The 21,627-nt window shown below is 42.8% G+C and overlaps 1 protein-coding gene across 1 annotated transcript in view; it reads right to left on the bottom strand.

Annotated features, from left to right (window-relative positions):
- Positions 1–5,252: 5,252 nt before the first annotated feature.
- The window catches only part of DSG2 (desmoglein 2), a 34,289-nt gene continuing 17,914 nt past the window's right edge, over positions 5,253–21,627 (bottom strand). Inside the window, exons 9-15 of the mRNA XM_010828994.1 lie at positions 21,340–21,605; positions 17,203–17,345; positions 16,679–16,906; positions 13,027–13,254; positions 11,150–11,271; positions 9,759–10,097; positions 5,253–8,040 (exon numbers count right to left, since the gene is read on the bottom strand). Coding sequence (XP_010827296.1) covers positions 7,015–8,040; positions 9,759–10,097; positions 11,150–11,271; positions 13,027–13,254; positions 16,679–16,906; positions 17,203–17,345; positions 21,340–21,605 — 2,352 coding nt within the window. The 3' untranslated portion in view covers positions 5,253–7,014. The remainder of the gene's footprint in view (positions 8,041–9,758; positions 10,098–11,149; positions 11,272–13,026; positions 13,255–16,678; positions 16,907–17,202; positions 17,346–21,339; positions 21,606–21,627) is intronic.

Raw genomic sequence — 21,627 nt, 5'->3', positions numbered from 1 at the left:
ACTCTGGAACCTACCTGTACCTATTACAAGTGTACTTTTGCTTTGATTGCCTTTGAAGTTTTCTCTAAAGATTCAATAGATACTCTGCAGTCTCTTCATTCAGGCTACTTTCAAGCCAACTTTAAATTTTATTACTGTTTCAAGCAATCTGTGTTAATTATTAACGAAGTAGTTGGATGAAGAAACTCCTGGATTACATGGGAAAAAAAACTGCAGCTTTTCAGGCTAAGTCTGTTTACTGCTTCCCCGATGGCTCAGCAAATAAAGATTCTGCCTCCAACTCAGGAGTCGCAGGAGACATGGGCTTGATCCCTGGGTCGGTAAGATCCCCTGGAGGAGGACATGGCAAGCCACTTCAGTATTCCTGCCTGGAAAAGCCCACGGATGGAGGAGTCTGGCGGGCTACAGTCCATGGGGTCACAAAGAGCTGGACATGACTGAAGTGCCTGAGCATGCATGCACGCTGTTTGTTTACTGGGTGTTACCAGCTGAGTTCTGTTCCCTCAAAGTTCATCTGTTGAAATCCTAGTTCTTAGAACCCCAGAATGTGACTATATGTGGAGCTAAGTTAAAATGGGATAGTTAAGTAAAAATGAGGTCATCAGGATGGGCCTAATTCAGTATAACCTGGGTCCTTATAAGAAAAATTTGGACATAGACACATACAGAGTGAAGATATAGGGGAAGGAAGCTGTCTACAAGCCAGGAAAAGAGGCCTCAGAAGAAACCAACCCTGCTGACATCTTGATATTAGACTTCTGGCCTCTAGATGTGTGTGAGAAGATAAATGTCTATGGTTTAAGCTCCCCAGTCTGAGGTGCTTGTATTGGCAGTCCAAGATGACTGATATAATAGAATTTAAAACAGGAGTTCTTACGATCTTTTGTTAATTAGTTTGGCTATACTGGGTCTTTGTGTCATGTGGGATCTCCCCATTTTGGCACGCGCAGACTCCAGTTTTGGCCGCAGGCTCAGTAGCTCTGCGCCAAGTGGGATCTTAGTTCCCTGCCCAGGTATCGAACCCTGGAGTCCTCTGCATCGCAAGGCTGATTCTTAACCACTGGACTATGGGGAGCGAGCTCTGCCCGTGGCAAAGGTCATGAGGAAGGAGGCTCGGCATACGCAAAGGCGGGATCAAGCCTCAGGAGTCTCCCTGGAAATTCTCGAGCATATACCCCCAAAACCAGAATCTGCCTACTTTCTGCTTTGTGCTTTCACCTACACCTCTGACTTTACAGGGGCTGTCCCCCACTACCTCTCTCTGAAAAAAGAGTTAGCTTACAGCTCCAGTTAATAATTCCTGGGTGTGACAGTGTTTCAACCTACAAACTCCTTTGGAAATCCTCTAGCCTGCCTAAATAGGTTTTTCCGGCCACATGTGATTGCTCAGAGCCTCCCAACTGTGAGAGGCATGAGATGTTCTAAACTGTCTAAATACAGATTCCTTTGAGCAGTTGAAAGATTGATTAGAAATTGTATTGGTGAAGGGTTTTTCACTTGTTGGGCCAATGTTTGCTGCTAAGTCTCCATATCCCTTACCTGCTGTGTCCCTGGCAGTGTACTGATTAATATAATTGGTGTAAATAGTAGCTTTAATGTTTGTAACCTGGGACCCTTATGCAGCTTTATCTAATGCTTTTGGAGGGTGGCACTTGACTTATCACCTTTAGAGAAAAATAAGTTTTCTGAAGAAAGGGTCTTAAAATGTTAACAGGCCTCCAGGCCAGAAGATGATGCAAATCACCTAAACTTTTGCATATGATAAGTTTGCAGGAAGAAAGCCTGGCTTACTGCATGACTCTACCCCTTCCCCCATTATCTTCTATGCATAACTTAAGGTATAAAAACTACTTTGGAAAATAAAGTGCGGGCCTTGTTCACCGAAACTTGGTCTCCCCATGTCGTTCTTTCTCTCACCTTCTGGCTGAATTATTCAGCCTCTTTTCTCCACTGAATTTCCTCACTGAGCTATCCTTATTCTATTACTCTTTATATCCTTAATTAAAGTTTAATTAAGCAGTTGTTTCCTGATCCTCGACGACGCCGTCCCCGCTTCGAATTCCCTGGATCCACCGGGGCTGGACCCCGGCACTGCACCACCAGGGAAGTTGCTCTTATGACTTTACAAATGAATCATCATTTAGTTGTTGAATCCTGAGTCAGTGAGTGTCCCCTTGGGAAGCAGACAGATGTGATGGGGGTTTAGTGCATCAAATTCAAAAGGTGGGGCAGGTGGGGGAATCCTCGTAGGATGATCCAGCACTTGAAGCCTGGTGACATTTGAGGAGGAGACGGTCACACCAGCAGGCCTCCAGATGCAGAAGAAGGGAAGTCAGGGAGTTGCTGTGGTAGAGAGACGCCTGGCTGGTGCAGGAAGTAGGAGATGGGGAAGAAATGCCCGGATCCTATTTTTCTTCCTCTCCAATCTCCAGCCAATGCCTTGCACTGGCCAAACCTATCTACAAGCCAGGGGGCAAGGATGCCTGGTGAAGCATCTGTTGTTAAAACAGGTGAGGAAGGGCAGAGGACAACACGAAGGCACATCTGGAGAATCGACAACTCCCGGTGTGTAGGGATTCATAAGAGGTATATTCCTCATTTTCTCCACTTGATTCCTGGGTGTTTGGGGCTTCTGTAATCTGTGAACTTTTGAGTCCATTTCCACTCATAAATGGACTTGAGGGAGTTTCAGAATCTTCACGCCAATAACGCATAACAGTCACTGAGGTGTATCAAGGAAGGGGTGGGGGACGGAAGACCACGTTTGAGGGTCTCTGAATGACAGTATGGGTGTGAAGCTCAGAGACTAGTGAGTTTCAAAATCCACGAAGTGAAAGTTCAAAGCTTATGTACGTCGTGAAGTAGAATATTTGAAGGCAGACTACAATAAAGATGCACACCGTAATTCTAGAGCTATGGTGCCCAAAACCTCTCCACAATGATAAAAATGGTCTGTGTTTGCATTATTCAGTTAGTCATTTGCCACTCACAGTGCAGCCCTAGAATTTAAGAGCAAGTAGAAATCTTAAAAATGAAAAAATGGGATTTTCCTCATGCAAAAAGGAAATGTACCCTCCCTGACTCCTCTTAGAAAACTTGTCATTGTTAATTCTTTCTCTGCCCCTTTCAGATGGTGTATTGATCTTTTCAAAACTAAGTGAGCCTCTTGCCAGCTTTACAAGCAGGGGTATCTTTCTCAAGGATTGGGAGCCATCTCTTTGAACATTAAGGAAGTGAGGACCCTTTTCTCCCTTTCTCTGTGGGTGTGTGGGTGTGTGTCAGCTGTCACTTCAGTCGTGTCCAGCTCTTTGTGGCTCCGTGGACTGCAGCCCGCCAGGCTTCTCTGTCCGTGGGATTCTCCAGGCAAGAATACTGGAGTGGTTCCCGTGCCCTCCTTCAGGGGATCTTCTGGACCCAGGGATCAAACCCTTGTTTCCTCCATCTACCCGTACTCACGGATGGGTTCTTTTCATCACTAGTGCCACCTGATGCCTGGCTCCAAATCGTAACTAGCTACCTGTCATAGATATTAGAAGTTTTATTTCTTTGGATAAAGGTCATCAACAAACACAATGGCCACTTCAGCTATCAGTTGAATGTAAGATGAGCTGTGTATGAAAACGGTGCTGGTAAGCCTTGATTGAGGACAACCTATCGTTTATTTTGTGAACAAGTAGTAATCAGTTGTGTCTGCCTGGTGAAGAGATTTCTTTCCATCTTTGCAGTTTCCTTATGCGTTGCCTGTGATGCTCATCACGTTCTGACTTGGTGCTTATTCCATAATAAAACTGTTTTCTATTTTTGTGAGTTTTTCTAGGTTGGCAGGAGATTTTGGTTTTAATTAGATTTCCACAAAAGCAACTGGTTATTAAATAAGCGCAAAGAAGTATAGTTGAAAGGTGAGTAGAAGAACCATGAGTGGAATTCTAGAACACACAGAACACAAAAGAAGGCAGAAAAGGGGCAAAGAAATATAAGGACAGACGGGACCAAGAGAAAACAAAGACCAAGATGGAAGGTTTAAAGTCATCCATGTGAATAACTGCTGTTAAGTAGATTAAAATTTTCCGTAAGAAAGCAAGATCTACCTGTATGATATTTACAAGAATCACACATAGAAATATAAAGTAGAAGGGTCAAAAAATGCACCACGCTAACAATAGGCATCAGAAAGCTGGTGTGGTGACATTAATATTAGGGAAAGTAGATTCAAGACAAAAAATATAACCAGAGAGAAGACCTTCTATGAGTCGATTTTTCGGAAAGACAATAATTCTAAATGTATTTGTATCTAACAACACAGGTGTAACAAGTTTCAAAGTATTGTTAAGAAATAAACAGAAATAAAGAGGAAACAGGGAAAACCACAATCAACTGGTGAGTGTAACTCTCCTCTCTCAACAATTAATGGAAAAAGTAGACAAAAAAATCAATAATCATACAGAGGATTTTAGATACACCAATATAGTGAAACTGAGAAATTTGTGTTAAGGAATATTTAACTCATAGCTGTTACGTGAAAACCCCTCATTTCTAGATGACCCTTGATGAGCAGTGTTTACTGTGTAAATTTTGATGTCATGGTGAGTGGCATGTCTGTAGCGTTTCATGAAATCAATGAAGAACTGCTCCCATGTGCCACTCGGAATAGGAGTCCAGGGGTTACAGCAGAGCAGGCTTCACACTTTACGATGTGTTGATGCACCTGTGTTATGAAATACTTACTGATGTGACACTTCAGTCTAGGCAGAAACGCATCTTTTCTCTTGTAAGCTATAAGCAATTAAAACAGCCTCTCTACTTTGGTTGAATGATTTCATCTCTTGGGGTCAGATATGCAAGACTTCTTCAGCTAAATCCACTGGTTCCTCCACTGTTACTTTCTGGGCAGACAGCAAACCTCGGCTCCTTAGAACAAGGTTCCCACACTTGGCAAATAGAATACAGAGCTAGCTCCCTGTTAAATTTGAATTTCAGAAAAAAGGTAATTTTTTACCTATGGGACATAATTTACACTAAAAATACTATTCATTATTGATCTGAAACTCAAGTTGCAGACGGGCCTTCTGTGTTCTACCCTACTTAGGAAGGGAAATATATTCTTCCAGGGAGTCTGGCTGAGCAGGATGTAAGCAGTTCTGTTAATAATTAAAACACCAAGGTCCACAAACACCTGACTCCTCCCTAACGACGGGCTGTATTCCTTGTAAAATATGATGGGGGCAATAAAAAGATACAGGCAGAGGGCTGCACAAAGATCATCTTTTTATTTAAATATTTTGATGATATACATACAAATATAATGTTTCTTCTGTAGAACAAATGTAAAAACTAATACAAATTATCACCTTTTCAGGAACAAAGAAAATCATCTAGAAAATGTGATGACTTTATGTATAGGAAGTTTAAGACCAGGTTTTGCTTGGCATATGCAGGTCGCATTCACAAGTTCACATGGTAGTGATGGTCTTGTTGCAGACTTGGCAAACAATAATTACTAAGTCTATAACGCAAAGACAAAAGCAGCAACAGTTGCAAGTAGAGAGTACAAAACTTAGAGTATCAAAGAGAGACCTTCATTTTGGCCACAGGTTTAAGGTGTCTAAAAATATGTGCTTTTTCTTTGTGCATATTAGTGGAAGTAGAAAAGTATAAATCTTTTGCATAACACAGGTCATCAATATTTTTTTAAAAATGTGCTATAAAATGAGTTTTTCAAGATTTCATTTTCCTAGTAAAATATACTCAAAATTCACAAAATTACAGCCTTTAAAGTTTATGGAAATTATTTTGTTGTGGAGAATATTTATATAATTGATGACTGATAGGCACTTACACTTTGAAACTTGTAATGGATCATTTCTTCAAGGAGGAATAAAAATACAATCTATTTATTTGGCCAAAACATCCAGATCACTTTTCAGAAAGAAAGGCAAGATGCTGCAGAAATTCAGGTCAGCTCTACAATATTCAATAGTCCACGTAGTCAGCCATGGCCAACTAGCCAATGACATTGAGACATGGAATAAATCATAATTTCAAACTCAAAATTACAGCAATTATAAGGACTTCCAATATTCTTTTTGAGATCGTAGATAAAAAAGAGAGTGGGTTCTAAAATTTGCCTAGTTGTATACATATTGACTTGGCACCCACGGTAGGCACTTGAGGATATACAGCTGTGAAAAGGGCTCTTACCACAGTGCATATGGTTCACTGTGTTTTACTGAATTAGAAGATAATGTATCCTGAGTTTTTTTAATAGTCTATTATTGCTATAAAAATAAAGTGATTTTATATTTATGAATTTCGCCCTGGATTATTCTACTGAACTTGAAGTATTTAATATTTCCATGATTACTGAGAGACAAAGAAAAGGAATGATGCTATTTTTAAGGTCATATCACACACACACACATACACACACTTACATGCATAGAACACACACTGTTTTACCATATCATGTCCCAAAATTCAATTAACCTTACATGGATTGAAGGGCGTCTAGTTTTAAAGAAACCAAACAAGCAAAACAGGTCATTCAGACTATACCAGTATCTTTGGATAAAAAAGCTGCTGGTAATCTGCTAGGTGCAGATAAGTATGGAACACAGAACAGCAAAGTTAAATGTTAACACGGCAGGCTAAGAACCCACTCAGTCTCACGGATGGCTCTACCAGAAGGCTCATGCACTACAGACACTGAATCCGATAAATCAGAAGCCAGATTTACTCTCTAATTAACTTTTTTTGTGAGTATTATTTGGCCATAAGTCACTCAAAGGCACCTACGACCAGCTTCATCATTCTGTCCCTTCAGGAAGTCCTGGGTTATCTCTGAAGTGCAATCCTAGAAGCTGAGACAGTGAGGCTCTTTGCGTAATAGAGACTGAGAAAAATTTGAGGCCCATAGGATGCATGCCCCTTACATCTACAAGGCTCTTGAAAAGCCAGGTCCTTTGAGAACAGGACATGAGTCACTGCTGGCTAAACTCTGGTGTGGCTGACGGCTGCTTAGGAGAAGGACTGCTGGACGGTGCTCTGCTTGGAGACCCTGGTGGAAGACGTGGTTATCGTGTAATTAGAATGACTAGACTCCTCTAAGCCTGAGTCTGGCAGGGAACCCGGGACTCCAGCTGCAGAAGCCACAGTCTTTCTGGACATTACCGAGGTTTCGGCAGGGATCTGGTAACTAGATTGCAGAGCGGAGGCTGGCGTCAGCACTCTTTCTGTCACTGTCACGTTCTGACCTAAGGCTACACTGGGCGCGGCCAGCGGGGGCTGCAGGCTGGAGCTGGGGGTGAGGAAGCGCTCTCTTTCCTGCACCATGACATAGTGAGCATCGGGCAGAGGCGGGGCGTCTTCCAGGAGGCCAGACGTGCCCCCGTGGGGTTGGATGACCCTCTCGGTGACCACCACGTGCCCCTCACTAGCGTACTGCTGGTTCCCTAGGGTGGACGCCGGGGCGTAGACCCGCTCGGTCACGATCAGGCCCTGGGACTGTTGGGGGCCCAGGACCACTGTACTAGGGGGCCCCGTGGCGCCTGTGGCATAGGACGTTTCGGTCACTATCACGCTACCGGAAGCCAGTGTATCAGGAAGTGGTGCAGCGACCTTTTGAGCCTGCCTAGAGGATATAACAGATTCTTCAGTGACTATTTCCTGAGTTACCTTCTCTGTGTCTGCCTCATGCAAAGGCTTGGGACCCTGAAAGCTGCTACCTGAGGTGTAAGCATTCTCGGAGTTAAGCCTGGTTTGCTCATAGAGGGACTGTGAAACCACCTTCCCGTCTGCTTCTCTCGCGGGTTTTGCCCTCTGCTGAATTTCCGCATCCATCTCTATTTTTCGACCCAGGCAAACTTCAGCGAGGGTCTTGAATTTCAATCCTAAGTCATCTAAGAAACGGTCATCTAGCTCTCCTTCAATGAAACTGCAGCAGCCGATGGAACCCCGGAGAGACTCCGTGTCTTCCTGAGAATAAACCAGAAGGCAGTCTTTGGCTGTGTGCATGTCATCTTCCCCGATGTAAGAGGCCGCTTTCTGAAACAGAAAGAGAAACAGGCATATAACCAGTGACACATTTTGTTTAAGGACAATGCTCTCGAGTCCTGCTCAGAATGTGAAACCTCTAATTAGAAGGAAACATCAGAGAAACACAAATTGAAGGACATCCTACCACACGACTGACCTGTATTCTTAAAACAGTATTAATAGATGAGAAAGGCAGAGGGAACGGTTTCGGATTAAGAGGAGACACAAGGGCCACGACAAGTAAATGGAAAGCAGCACCCGAGAGTGGATGAGATGGGAAAAACAACGGCTATAAAAGACATTCCTGGGATAATCGGCTAAACCGAGACATGGAATCTGTCATTAAGTCTCTGTACCATGGTGACGTAAGAGGATGTGTGCATGTGCGTGTGTGTGAGAGAGAAAGCAAGCAAAAGCAAACGTGGCAAAATGCTAACATTTGGGTAATTTGAACAAAGGGTGTGTGTGTGCATGCTAAGTCGCTTCAGTTGTCTGACTGTTTGCAACCCCATAGACTGAAGCCCACCAGGCTCCTCTGTCCATGGGATTCTCGGGCAAGAAAACTGGAGTGGGTTGCCATGCCCTCCTCCAGGGGATCTTCCCAACCCAGGGATCATACTCGCATCTCTATGTCTCTTGCACTGGCAGATAGGTTCTTTACCACTAGCACCACTCGAGAAGCCCCGAGTAAAGCGTACATAGGAGTTCAAACTTTATATTATTCTTGGAAATTTCCAGAGGAGTTTGAAATTATTTCCCAATTAAAAGCTGCACACACATACATAATCAAGACTGACTCACGCAGGATTAGAGCTGAGTGGGAAAAAGATATTGAAATAAAACAAACAGGGTACCAGAATGGAGCCTGGCCATGAGACAGAAAACGGATGGGAAGCACTTTTCCTTGACACTGACCAAACCACCATCTCCCTGGGGTCTAGCTGATACTTGGGGGTGGGCAGGTGGGACGAAAGCAGAAAGCAGGGAAGCACTCAGGTACTTTGTGGCCATGTAGAAAGGAGGTGGCAGGAATAAAGTGGCCTCTAGAAGCCCACTGGGTCCCTAGCAATCTGACTCTGCCCATCCCATGCCCAAGCCTGATTGTGTTCTCCAGAAAGGCTTCTAATTCCTAATTCCAGGCATCAACTTCCCGACTGCATTGCATCATCTTTGCTGCAACTTTCCTCCTAATTTTATGTGACTCGCCACAATGGTGAACCAAGTACTTGCCTTCAAAAGAAAACACTTAAACAGGCGTAGTAGACTGTGTGTTTTAGGTTATGTAGTCTCTCCCCTCCCACCCTACCTGCTCTGCAGAGGACCGCACTTTTGGACCCACTGACATCAGCCTGGTCATGTGACCTGCTCTGGCCAACGACACGTGAGTGGGGAAAGGCCTTGGCTTTAGGGGTGCTATTACCGGGTTCTCGTTGCTCTGTTCTCTGCAGCCCAAGGACAGGAGCTTCCTGGGCACAAGCTGAGCAGAGCTGCACTGGATGGCAAAAGCATGACTGTGGGAAATACGCCCTGGTGAGAAGCAAACCTGTGAGGTCACTTGTCACCACCACAAAATGAACCAATTTGTTCTCATCTCTTCTTCCTCAGTGCCTCTAAGCACCCTCTTCAAAGGAACACAGTCCCATTTAGACCCAAGAGAATGATTTCCCTAATAACATCACGTTCACATATAGATGCAACTTCTCCCACACAGAGAAACCAACGCTTACCTCAGTGAAGTAACTTCTCAGGAACTCCTCGTTCACCGCCACTGCGCCTGCTCGAGCTCCGGCCACTTCTCTGGCTGCCCCCGTGGCTCTCGTGGTCCTGAAGGTGTCCGAGGTCACCATGGCCCCGGTCGTCCCAGTAACCTGGGTGGCCCCGCCTGAGACGAGGCTTCTGTATTCTTCCCAGCGGCCTTCCGCCTCGGACATCTCCTGCTGCCCTTTGCTAAAGGAGGCAGAGCTGCTTCCTTTCACGATGGCTTCCTTGGCCGTCACACCTCCGCCTGCCCCAGCGCCTACCGCGGCACCATCTCTGACATCCGCCCCCAGAAGAGGCAGCACCACCTGTGAGAGCACATACCATCGAGTCAGGGACGGTCAGTACGCCGACCGTCTGAGCTAAGTGAGCTGGCGAGAGTGTTAGTCACCTCAGTCGTGTCTGACTCTTTGCGACCCCACAGACTGTAGCCCGCCAGGTTCCTCTGTCCATGGAATTCTCCAGGCCAGAATACTGGAGTGGGTTGTCATTTCCTTCTCCAGGGGATCTTCCTGACCAGGGATCAAACCTGGGTCTCCTGCATTGCAGGTGGATTCTTTACCATTTGAGCCACCAGGGAAGTCCAAGCATATGAAGGGAGTAAGATATTTGCCCAAGGCAAATTAGTAAAAACTTTGTCTGAATGACTCCTCTTTGAGTCTTCTGAAGATCTCTGCTCTATCTTCTGATTCTCTTGTGTGCTAAGTCACTTCAGTCATGTCCGACTCTTTGCAACCCCATGGACTGTAGCCTGCCAGGTTCCTCTGTCCATGGGACTCTCCAGGCCAGAATCCTGGAGTGGGTTGCCATTTCTCTCTCCAGGGGATCTTCCCCATCCTAGGATCGAACCTACATCTCTTCTGTCTCCTGCACTGGCAGGCAGGTTCTTTACCACTAGTGCCACCTGGGACGGCCAGTAAGTAGGTAGGGAAGGGGATTTTGCAACATTTTACAACTGTCACGGGGGCTGTGGGTGTACCTCTGCGGACCTTATGTATTGTGTGGACTGGAAATGGGGAAGCACCTGGTTATGAAAGACTGCCCGTTTAAATATTGGGACAAATCTTCCTACCTGAACCCCTACACACTCTTGCTCACTTTAGCCTTTGTTCTACATTCCCGGCATCACTACCTGACCCTCTGTCTATGTTCTCTGTAACTCAGGACCTGTGGCAGTAGAGCAAAACCACCTCAACACTGCCCTGGCAACAGATACAAAGTAGGCTGTATTTAACGAAGGCATGTGAATGAAATCTGTAGGAACTAGTTTGCGCTCATGACCTATGATGTCAGAGACACTTCCTAAGACTCCTTTAAAGCAGGAAAGAAGACACGCTCCACTGACACTGGATTATCTGACCTTGTCTTCAGGTGGCGCCCCCTCGTTGTTCCATGGATGCAGCATCTCTATGGTACCTGGGATGGGGGTAAAGCCTTTGGCGCCCTTTCCACAATGGCACACCAGCAGCAGAAGTGGTATAACTGCACAGAAACAAAATCCAGCACAGAGAAGGTTAGTCTTGACCGATTTTTGAATTTATCTTGCATAGTTTTGGAATTTGCATATCACTTTCTAGAGTTCAGTCTTCACTTACTTATAGCCCTATTTTTCTGTTTTTCTTTTCTTCCCCTGATCCAAACTCACCGAGTCTGTTTTGGGTGAGTCATACCAAAGCCTAAAAGCAGGATGAGGGAGTCTTACAGATTCAGAGTTCCTGTCCATCACAAAGACTGTGGTCACTGTCTGTGGTCACTCAGTGGGACATCAAGACTGGATTTGACACTATCCAAATCATCAAAATCAATTTAATAGCTTAATTTTTTAAAAAACCACTTTAATTTTTAGCATATGCTTCCACAGTGGCCTAAAAGGTAAAGAATCTGCCTGCATTGCAGGAGACCCAAGTTCGATTCCTGGGTGAGGAAGATCCCCTGGAGAAGGGAATGGCTACCCACTCCAGTATTCTTGCCTGGAGAATTCTATGGACAGAGGAGCCTGGCGGGCTACAGTCCATGGTGTTGCAGTCAGTCAGACACAACTGAGTGACTAATACTTTCACCGACTATGGTTACTGTGTGTAATAAAAGGACTGAAGATAGCAAATGTTTATGAAGTATCTGCCATGTGCTAAGTACCCCCATTAAACCCTGGGAAATCTGAGGTGAGACAGTAGTGCAAGGAATCCCAGGTTGGTCAGCTGAGACAAGTCATTATCATCAGGTCAGTATTTTAACCCACTAAATGCAGATGATGATGTAAAAGTGCACTGCAAACTGTTGAGTGCTGTGTATTCAGCTGCACACCTACTAATGGCTTGGACGCACCCTCTTCTAACAGAGAAATAGCGGAGGCTGCCTTGGAGGTGGTGGTCTGCCCATGGGCAGTGGGCAAGTGGAGTGGTTCCATGTGACCCCAGGTTGCAGTCTTCTGTTCTTCCATGAAAGGAAACCCAAAGTCACTGGAAGGCACTGGAGGGCAGGCAGGGAGGGACGGGCCGGTTGTCACTGCTGGGAAACATGTAAGTGCTCAGAGGGTCTGGCTCCTGTTGGTGCAGGGGAAGGGGCAAGCCAAGCGGAGCCTGTTGGGAGGTGGAGCTCTGACAAGTCAAGTGTGCGAAAAACAAGAACTGCTGGGAATCAGAGGAGTTTGTAAAATAACCTTGTACCACGCAACAAGTCTTTTCTGAGAGCTTTCCACGCACAAGGCACTGTGTGTGGAAGAACAGATACCCCACCTCCCTCACAGAGCTTAACAAAGTGGGGACACCCACAAGGTTGAAACGTATGTCTAATACTCTTGGTTCCCGAAATCAGGAAATGATACATTTTTATAAAACAAAATTCTGAAGAGAGCTCTGATAACTTTTGGTGAATTGAGCAATGATCAATTCTTGCTTCCCTTCTCACCCTCAATAGCATTCTAGTGTGATTACAGAAAAACTAAAGAAATCAATGAGTACCATAGTAACAAAATCCTAAAAACACTAGAAGTTACTAAAAGAGGAAGTGCTCAGTTATGTCCAGCTCTTCACGGACCCATGGACTGTAGCCCACCAGGCTCCTCTGTCCATGGGATTTTCCAGGCAAGAATAGTGGAGTGGGTTGTCATTCTTCCTCCAGGGTATCCTTCTGACTCAGGAATTGTACCTGACTCTCATGCTTGGCAGGCAGATTCTTGACCACTGAGCCACCTGGGAAGGCCCCAGAAAGGGAACGTACAGCTTTTAAAATACTTACGTAGCAAGAGCAGAAGGGCAAGAATTATGAGTGCAATTGCTGCAGGCCCCAAGCCAACGTAGGAGTCAGCCCACATTTTCACACAGCCGCTGCCTTCCACACAATTGCAAACTGTGAGCCTAAGGATCTGCTCTTCAGGACAGCTGAAGCCTTGACTATCTGCGATCTGGAAGTGAATTTCACTTGTCCCATGCTGTCTTTTGGTTTGTTGTAGTAGCACATTGTTATCTGTAAGGGACAAGAAAATAAAGGAAATAAAGTGAGTGGTTACCAAGAAAGGGGCAAGATTAAAGTTCAGAGACATTCTCTCTTTTTTTTTTCTTCAATTTATTGAGGTATATTTAATTTACAATATTATATAAGTTTCAGGTATACAACACTGCAATTCACACTTTTTAAAGGTTATACTCCATTTACAGTTATTGTAGAACATTGGCTATAACCCCTGTGATGTATAATATATCCTTGCAGCTTGTTTATTTTAACATAGCAGATGGTACCTCTTAATCCCCTACCCCTGTCTGGTTCCTCCTTACTCACCTCCCACAGTGGTAACCATCAGTTTGTTCATTGTATCTCTGAGTCTACAGAAACATTCTTTAATTGCTCATCATATTTTGTTCCAGTTAGTTTTATTATTCCATAATTCCTCTATTGAATTCACAGTGTGCTCGATGAGATTAGTCCAAATATGCAGGTGAAGATCACAGAATCATTTCTGAACACACCTTCCTTTTATGATGACTAATGTTAACAAATGTGTGTGATCTATCTGATGCTAGGAACTCTTTCCATTACTGGGATACAGTGCCAAATAAGTGGTGGGTTAAATGATATTTCCATTAAATGACCATTTTTTTTAAATTTAGTTTTTCCTGTTTAAAATACTTATTTATTTGGCTGCACTGGGTCTTAGTTGCAGGATCTCTGAACTTCATTGCGGAATTTGGGATCTTTAGTTGCGTTTCATGTGAACTCTTAGTTGGGACCTGTGGGGCCTAGTTCCCTTGAGCAGGGATCGAACCCGGCCTCCCTGCATCAGGAGCTCAGTCTTAGCGACTGGACCAGCAGGGATGTTCCTATCCTACCATTTCTTAAAAGAAGTTTATCAAGGCAAATTTCAAATGGTGATCAAGGAAAGAACATAATTAACCCTCATGGTACCCATTTCCAGCTTTAATCAGTTCAGTTAAGTTCAGTTGCTCAGTTGTGTCCGACTCTTTGCAACCCCATGAATCGCAGCATACCAGGCCTCCCTGTCCATCACCAACTCCCAGAGTTCACCCGGACTCACGTCCATCGAGTCAGTGATGCCATACAGCCATCTCATCCTCTGTCATCCCCTTCTCCTCCTGCCCCCAATCCCTCCCAGCATCAGAGTCTTTTCCAATGAGTCAACTAATTTGCAACAATGGGCCAATCTTGTTCCATCCTTTTTGTTCCCAACGTGGTATGTTTGAGATTTTGAAACATAATCTACAGAAAACTTGAAAGACTATTACTGATACAATGAATTTGATATACTCTTCATGAATTGTTTACATTTTATAACAATACTATCTCTCTACAAGCACACTTTTTTTTAAATTAAAGGATAATTGCTTTACAGAATTTTGTTGTTTTCTGTCAAACCTCAACATGAATCAGCCACAGGTATGTATATATCCCCTTCGTTTTGAACCTCCCTCCCATCTCCCTCCCCATCCTACTCCTCTATTTTAAGGTAAGTTGCAGATCTCATGACCTTCTTCAGCATATACCTTCTAAGACCAAAGGATATTAAGCTCTTCTAAGAATTAATTATTGATATAATAATATCTAACATATAATCCATATTCAAACTTTTCAACTGTTGTAAAAACATCCTTTATAATTCTCTCTCTCTATGGCTTTATGCTCATTACTTTGCTAACAAAGGTCAGTCTAGTCAAGGCTATAGTTTTTCCAGTGGTCATGTATGGATGTGAGAGTTGGACTGTGAAGAAAGCTGAGTGCCGAAGAATTGATGTTTTTGAACTGTGGTGCTGGAGAAGACTCTTGCAAGTCCTTTGCACTGCAAGGAGATCCAACCAGTCCATCCTAAAGGAGACCGGTCCTGGGTGTTCTTTGGAAGGACTGATGCTGAGGCTGAAACTCCAATACTTTGGTGACCTCATGAGAAGAGTTGACTCATTGGAAAAGATCCTGATGCTGGGAAGGACTGGGGGCAGAAGGAGAAGGAGATGACAGAGGATGAGATGGCTGGATGGCATCACTGACTCGATGGACGAGAGTTTGGGTGAACTCCGGGAGTTGGTGATGGACAGGGAGGCCTGGTGTGCTGTGATTCATGGGGTCGCAAAGAGTCGGACACAACTGAGCAACTGAACTGAACTGAAAAAAACAGTAAACTTATAAGTTAAGAAAAATTGGGGTATTATATTTAAAACCTTCTGAAATGAATACCAACTGTTTAAAACAAGAGAGTCTTCTAGAGATTATTTTTCAGCATTCAAAACCCAAAAGAACATGTCAGTAAGGGAGTATGTCGCAAGATTTGGATACATGCTTACATCCTTCTGGCATGGGGGCAGGAGGACAGACAGCTTCCTTTCAACGTTACGTCCATCACTCACCAGTTTTGTGACTTCAGACAAGCTACCTAACTTTACTTAAGTCAAAGTTCTTCGGCTGTGATCGGGGAATGATGGTATGGGGTAGGGAATAAATGTGATAAAGCACAAGAAGGGTTAGCAGAGTGTCTGACACATGGTATATACTCCACCAGTGTTATTTTTCATGGAATCATCATTACCATACCTCAATATTTTTAGAAGGCACCTACTAGGATTACTGTGCTTAGAAAGGCAAAGTACTCCTCAAGCTTATGAGACAACTACTTCAAAAGTGATTTGGGGAATACCCAGCTACTTTTAAGATATTAGAGGGGACTTCCGCGGTGGTCCAGTGGTTAAGCATCCAGAATGCAATGCAGGGGACGTGGGTCTGACTCCCGGTCTGGGAACTAGGATCCAGCCCACTACAACTGCTGCGTGCGTGTGTGCGCCTGATGTCGCTTCACTCGTGTCCGACTCTGTGACCCCATGGCCTGGAGCTCACCAGGCTCCTCTGTCCATGAGATTCTCCAGGCAAGAATACTGGAGTGGGTTGCCATGCCCTCCTCCAGGAGATCCTCCCAACCCAGGGACCAAAACAATGTCTCTTATGTCTCCCGCATTGGCAGGCGGGTTCTTTACCACCAGCGCCACCTGGGAAGCCGGACAACTACTACTGAGCCTGCGCCATCACTAGAGAGTCGACGCACCACAAGGAAGACCCTGCATGCCATAGCTAAGAGCTGACGCAATCAAATAAATAAATAAAAATTAAAAAAAAAAAAGAGAGAGGTATTAGACATCTATTTTTCTTCTTTCCCTCCAGGTAGATTATTTATCATTAGGCAGATCAAAGACACTACGCCTGAGGTTCAGAACTTCATTTTATAAACTTGACTGTATTGGAAATACAATTTATGCAAAGCAAATAAATAACTGTATTATGAAGATTTTATTTGCTTTGCAAATAGATTTCTATCATGTTTAAATATAAATATTTAAATATAAGTTAAATATAAATATATATTTAAATATATAGTCTAGTGATTTTTGCTTACCTTCTCGGCGTACTATTTTCCATCTTTCTGCCATTCCAGCTGGTTTATCAATGATGGAGAAACTGAAAGGCCAGCTGTTTTGGGGTCCGTCCAGGTCCTGAGCGGTCACGTTCACGAATGGCACATAGTCACAGACAGTCTGCACAGGTTCGACCAGTGTGGGACAATTGTCATTGACATCTTCAACATTGATAACAATAGTGCCAGTGATGGTTTTTCTAGGATATTCTTAAAAATAGGAAAAAAAAAAAAAAAAACATTACTGGTCATACTGCTCAAAATGGACATGGTTTGAATTCTCTAGTCAATTTCATAAGGAGAACTGGTATCCAAATTAGGACACTTCTTATCTTAGATGTGCTTTCATACTCAGATCAAGTAATGTCTTTTAATCCACTAAATATGTAGAAATGTGAAGGTTTACCCATGTGACCTTTCTATAAGGCCAAAACAAAGGTCTCCGTGGTTGGAAAATAAAATCTAAATACATATAACCAAGAAAAGATGTTCCTTTAATAACTTACCTTCTGTTATAGCCACAATCTTTGCAGTGTATGTACCATTTTGGACATATCTGGATTCATAATCAGGAATCTTCACGAGTTTAATTTCAGAGGTGGCAGAATTCACAGAGATCCAATTGTCTATATCTTCAAATTTGGCATATCTGTTAGAAAAGAGAAAATTAATTCTGAACTCTGGATAAACTATAATATCTATAACTCTTTTAAGCTTAATTTCTGCTTTAGTATATATGTTCTTATAACAGGCATGTTTGGAATGTTTTTAAATTTCTTGAGACTATCCTAAAAGCCCCTCTGTTTATCACTGTCTCACAGCTACTTTGGAATCCTCCTTATTTCCATAACGCACCCCAGGCATGTGTGCAAGGGCAACCACCCCCTGCCTACTCACCTGGGAGGTTTATGAGTTGCTCTTAGCCTGTCTTACAGCTTTCAATCTAGTTTCCCTTAAATTTCAAGTTAACCTTTCTAGGATAACTTAAGTCACCCAACAAGAACTCATAGAGAAAAGCTACCTTACATCCTGTTGTTTCTTGGCATGTTATCAATATTTAATAATAACAGTTTTTTTTTAAAAAAAATCAATGCCTTAAATGGAAGTGCTTTAAATTTGCTGGACATATGTATACCTATGGCTGATTCATGTTGATGTCTGACAAAAAACAACAAAATTCTGTAAAGCAATTATCCTTCAACTAAAAAACAAATAAATAAATCTGGGGGATATTGTTGGTTGTTAGGAGCAATACTCTTCTTTTGGTTAGAAATAGCTAAAAGTGAAAACAAAGCTGATAAGGTGACTTCTGGTTTTCTTCTCTCAAAGCAAAGGAAAATTAGAGTAGAAAGACAGTTTCAGGAAGGCAAGTAGAACTTTCATAGGTTTTCACAAAAGCAAGTTAATTTAATCCCATAGAGTTTAAAACGTATCCAAATAAACTAAATAAACATATGAGTATTTGGTTCAAGCAATCAGATTATTATTTTGTATTAAGTGGCAGTTTAGGCACACAAAAATTAGTGGCTAACATACAGCAATATTTATTTATAGTTACCATTAAAAAATTCCAATTATACACTTGAACTAAATTTTCCTGCCTTTTAATAATTTTACCAGTAAATGATACATTTGGATAGTCACAAATATTTTTGAGTTTCATGGCTGGAATTTTAAAGCTTGAACTTAGCTCAATGTTTTCCCACATTATACTTATAACCAAGACAGAGCTACAGTGGTAAGAATCACATTTCACGATGGAATGCTTTGTGTGATCTCATTTAAGGAATTTTCTGTTTTCTATTGTTAAAATTAGACACCATTCAAAGTAGGATGGTGGCTCACGTGTCATGTCAAACATCCGTAACAACTGATGCACATGGATAATCAGTTAAAGTAAATCATGACAAAGTTGAGAATGTTTCTTCTATTGTTCTCATTGACATTTCAATTAGGTGAATACTGGAAAATTATTTCACTTAGCTGTGCCTCTCATTCCTTATCTGTAAAATAAGGTTTGACTTAATCTTTAAGATCACTCTCATTCTAAAGTTGTATGATAAAGAATAAACTGTTTACTAAAAAAAAAAAAAGATAAGGTACTTTTGAGAAGAAAACATGGTTCATTATTTTTCAAGGTAGCACACATCATCTTTTGATACGGTCATAACTCCTACTGAAAACACCAACCAAAATTAAATAGGTAGATGGAAATAGAAGTTCCAGCAGACAGCCACAGTATTATTGGAGAGTAATTAATCAGAACACTTAAGCCTCTCAGCGGACAGTCTGAGAAGTCATAAGGAATGTGCATCCTCAGGTTTAAGAGCCACAGAAATAAAAATTAGGCTACAAAACTCAAGAGAAGCTGGACTGCCTGAAGGTAAGCTGCACAAAAAAGGATCACCAAGACACTGCAGAAAACACAATGGAAACTTTGTTAATATTATTTTGGAAAAAGGTCATTTGCTACTATTGGCTGATGAATTCTATAAGATTCTCCAAAAGGAAAGAGACTGTTGAAAAGGTTCCTCCATATCCCCATTCTTGCTAAGGTCGGCAGCGTTTCGTGAAGTGCTGGCACCCAGGGACACAGGCCCAAGCAGAGTGAAGCAACCGAACAACTCTGGCACTGACGGCAGGAAAACAGGAGCCACGTGATGGACATCCAGGATTCCACAGAGGCCGCAGACATCAGGAGCACGTCTGAAGCACAGGGCTGCCCCGGGTCAGCCACTGCAAGCCCTTCAACGACGCCAAGCGGGATACTTGCAGCGCCCCCTAACAGTCATCTTGGGTGGCAGGTGAGGATTCTTGTATTGTGCTGTGCTTAGATGCTCAGTTGTGTCTGACTCTTTGTGACCCCATGGACTGAAGCCCACCAGGCTCCTCTGTCTATGGGGATTCTCCAGGCAAGAATATTGGACTGGGTTGCCATGCCCTCCTCCAGGGGATCTTCCCAACCCAGGGATCAAACCCAGGTCTCCCACATTGCAGGCGGATTCTTTACTGTCTTGAGCCACCAGGGAAGCTCAAGAATACTGGAGTGGGTAGCCTATCCCTTCTCCAGGGAATCTTCCCAACCCAGCAATTGAACCAGGGTCTCCTTCATTGCAGGTGGATTCTTTACCAGCTGAGCTACCAGGGAAGCTTAACTTCAACCAAATAACTACAGGTAAGCAGAGCTTCATAAATTACAACTCTGTAGAGTCATCTCTTGATGGCAAGGCTCTGAGAGCTAAGATGTAAACTCACTTTGCAAATGTGAATGGATCATGCAAACCTAAGGCGCTGCTACAAAATGGGTACAGTACAGGGTTGGCATATGATAGTTCTTAAAAAAAAATTTTTTTTTTTAAATTTTGTATTGGAATATAGCCAATTAACAATGTTGTCATAGTTTCAGGTGGACAGCAAAGGGATTCAGCCTTACATGGATATGTATACATTCTCCTCCAAACTCCCCTCCCATCCAGGCTGCTCTATAACATTGAACAGAGTTCCCTGTGCTATAGAGTAGGTACTTGTTGGTTATCAATTTTAAATATAGCAGTGTGTACATGTTGAACTCAAACTCTATTCTGTCCCCCTCATTCTTCACTTCAGCAACCATAAGTTGGTTCTCGAAGACTGTGAGTCTCTTTCTGTTTTGTAAAGAAGTTCGTTTGTATCATTTCTTTTCAGGCATCTAGTAGGTTCTTAATAAATAAAGAATAATATTTTATATTAATTAATAATTAATATATTTTATATTAATATTTTATATTCTGAATAAAGGTCACCAGGATCAAGACAAATGTTACAAGTTTTATCAACCCCTGGACCAAAGAACCTGGTTTGAATCAAGATCAATTTTCAAGGCTGATGATCAATTAAAACTGGTTTCCCCATTATTAAAATTTTAATGCATTATGCAGCTTTTTTTCCCACTTAAATTACGTAAAGTGAACTTGCAGTAAATTTTACTTGCTACTTTCTTACCTCTAAAGACAGATTTTAGAAAGTTTCTTTCTGAACTTTCTCTTTGTTGCTATTTAGCCTTCTCAACCCAGAACTTTTTTTTTAATTAAACATTAAAAAAAAATTTTTTTTTACAATGTTGCATTGGTTTCTGTCATACAACAATGCAAATCAGCCATAATTATACATACACTCCCTCCTTCCCTAGACTCCCTCCCCTCCCCCATCCCATCTCTCCAGGTCATCACGGAGCACCAAGCTGGGCTCCCTGTGCTACAGGCAACTTCTCACTACCTATCCATCTTACACCCGATAGTCTTTGTATGTTGATGCCACTTTCTCCATTCTTCTCACTCTCCCTCCCCCACTGTGTCCCCAAGTCCCTTCTTTATATCTGTGTCTCCTTTCCTCCCCTGCAAATAGGTTCATCAGCATCATTTTTCTGAACCCAGCCAGCCTTTGCCTCCCACTCGAGTCATGGAGGGAAGGGGGCTCCTGGGGAAACACCTGGCCTCTCAGTGACCACACAACTCCAGGAATTTCATTTACAGGCCTTTTGAGGTTTGTAGGCCCCCAAAGGCAGGGTTCAAAGAACTGAAGTGTCCAAATTCCATTATGATTTTTGAAAAGAGGCATTCAAAGTAACTTAGAACAAGGAAATAATATTCATAACCATCTCTTACTTTACATTGGGTACTTTTCCAGTGTCTTCATCAAAAACTTGAAATTTTCCCAGTATTTGGCCCTGGCTTAATTTCTCCATGCTCTCACTAGTGTGAAATCGGATTGTGCTGCTTTTAAAATAAATGCCTTCTTTCACATTTTTCACTTTGACTTTGATGGGAATGGATGTCGGCTTGTATTTATCCTTAATTGATTTGTGAAAAGCTGCTTTGTTAGTGACGATAATGCTCAAGTCAAGATTCTTCATTGTTTCATAGTCTACTTCCTAGAAAGGCGAAATCAGAGGG

This window comes from Bison bison, unplaced genomic scaffold (genome assembly GCF_000754665.1).
Source record: "Bison bison bison isolate TAMUID 2011002044 unplaced genomic scaffold, Bison_UMD1.0 scf7180017864498, whole genome shotgun sequence".
NCBI lineage: Eukaryota > Metazoa > Chordata > Mammalia > Artiodactyla > Bovidae > Bison > Bison bison.
The sequence above is the reverse complement of the archived record's forward strand: the minus strand, read 5'-3'. Positions and strand labels throughout refer to the sequence as shown.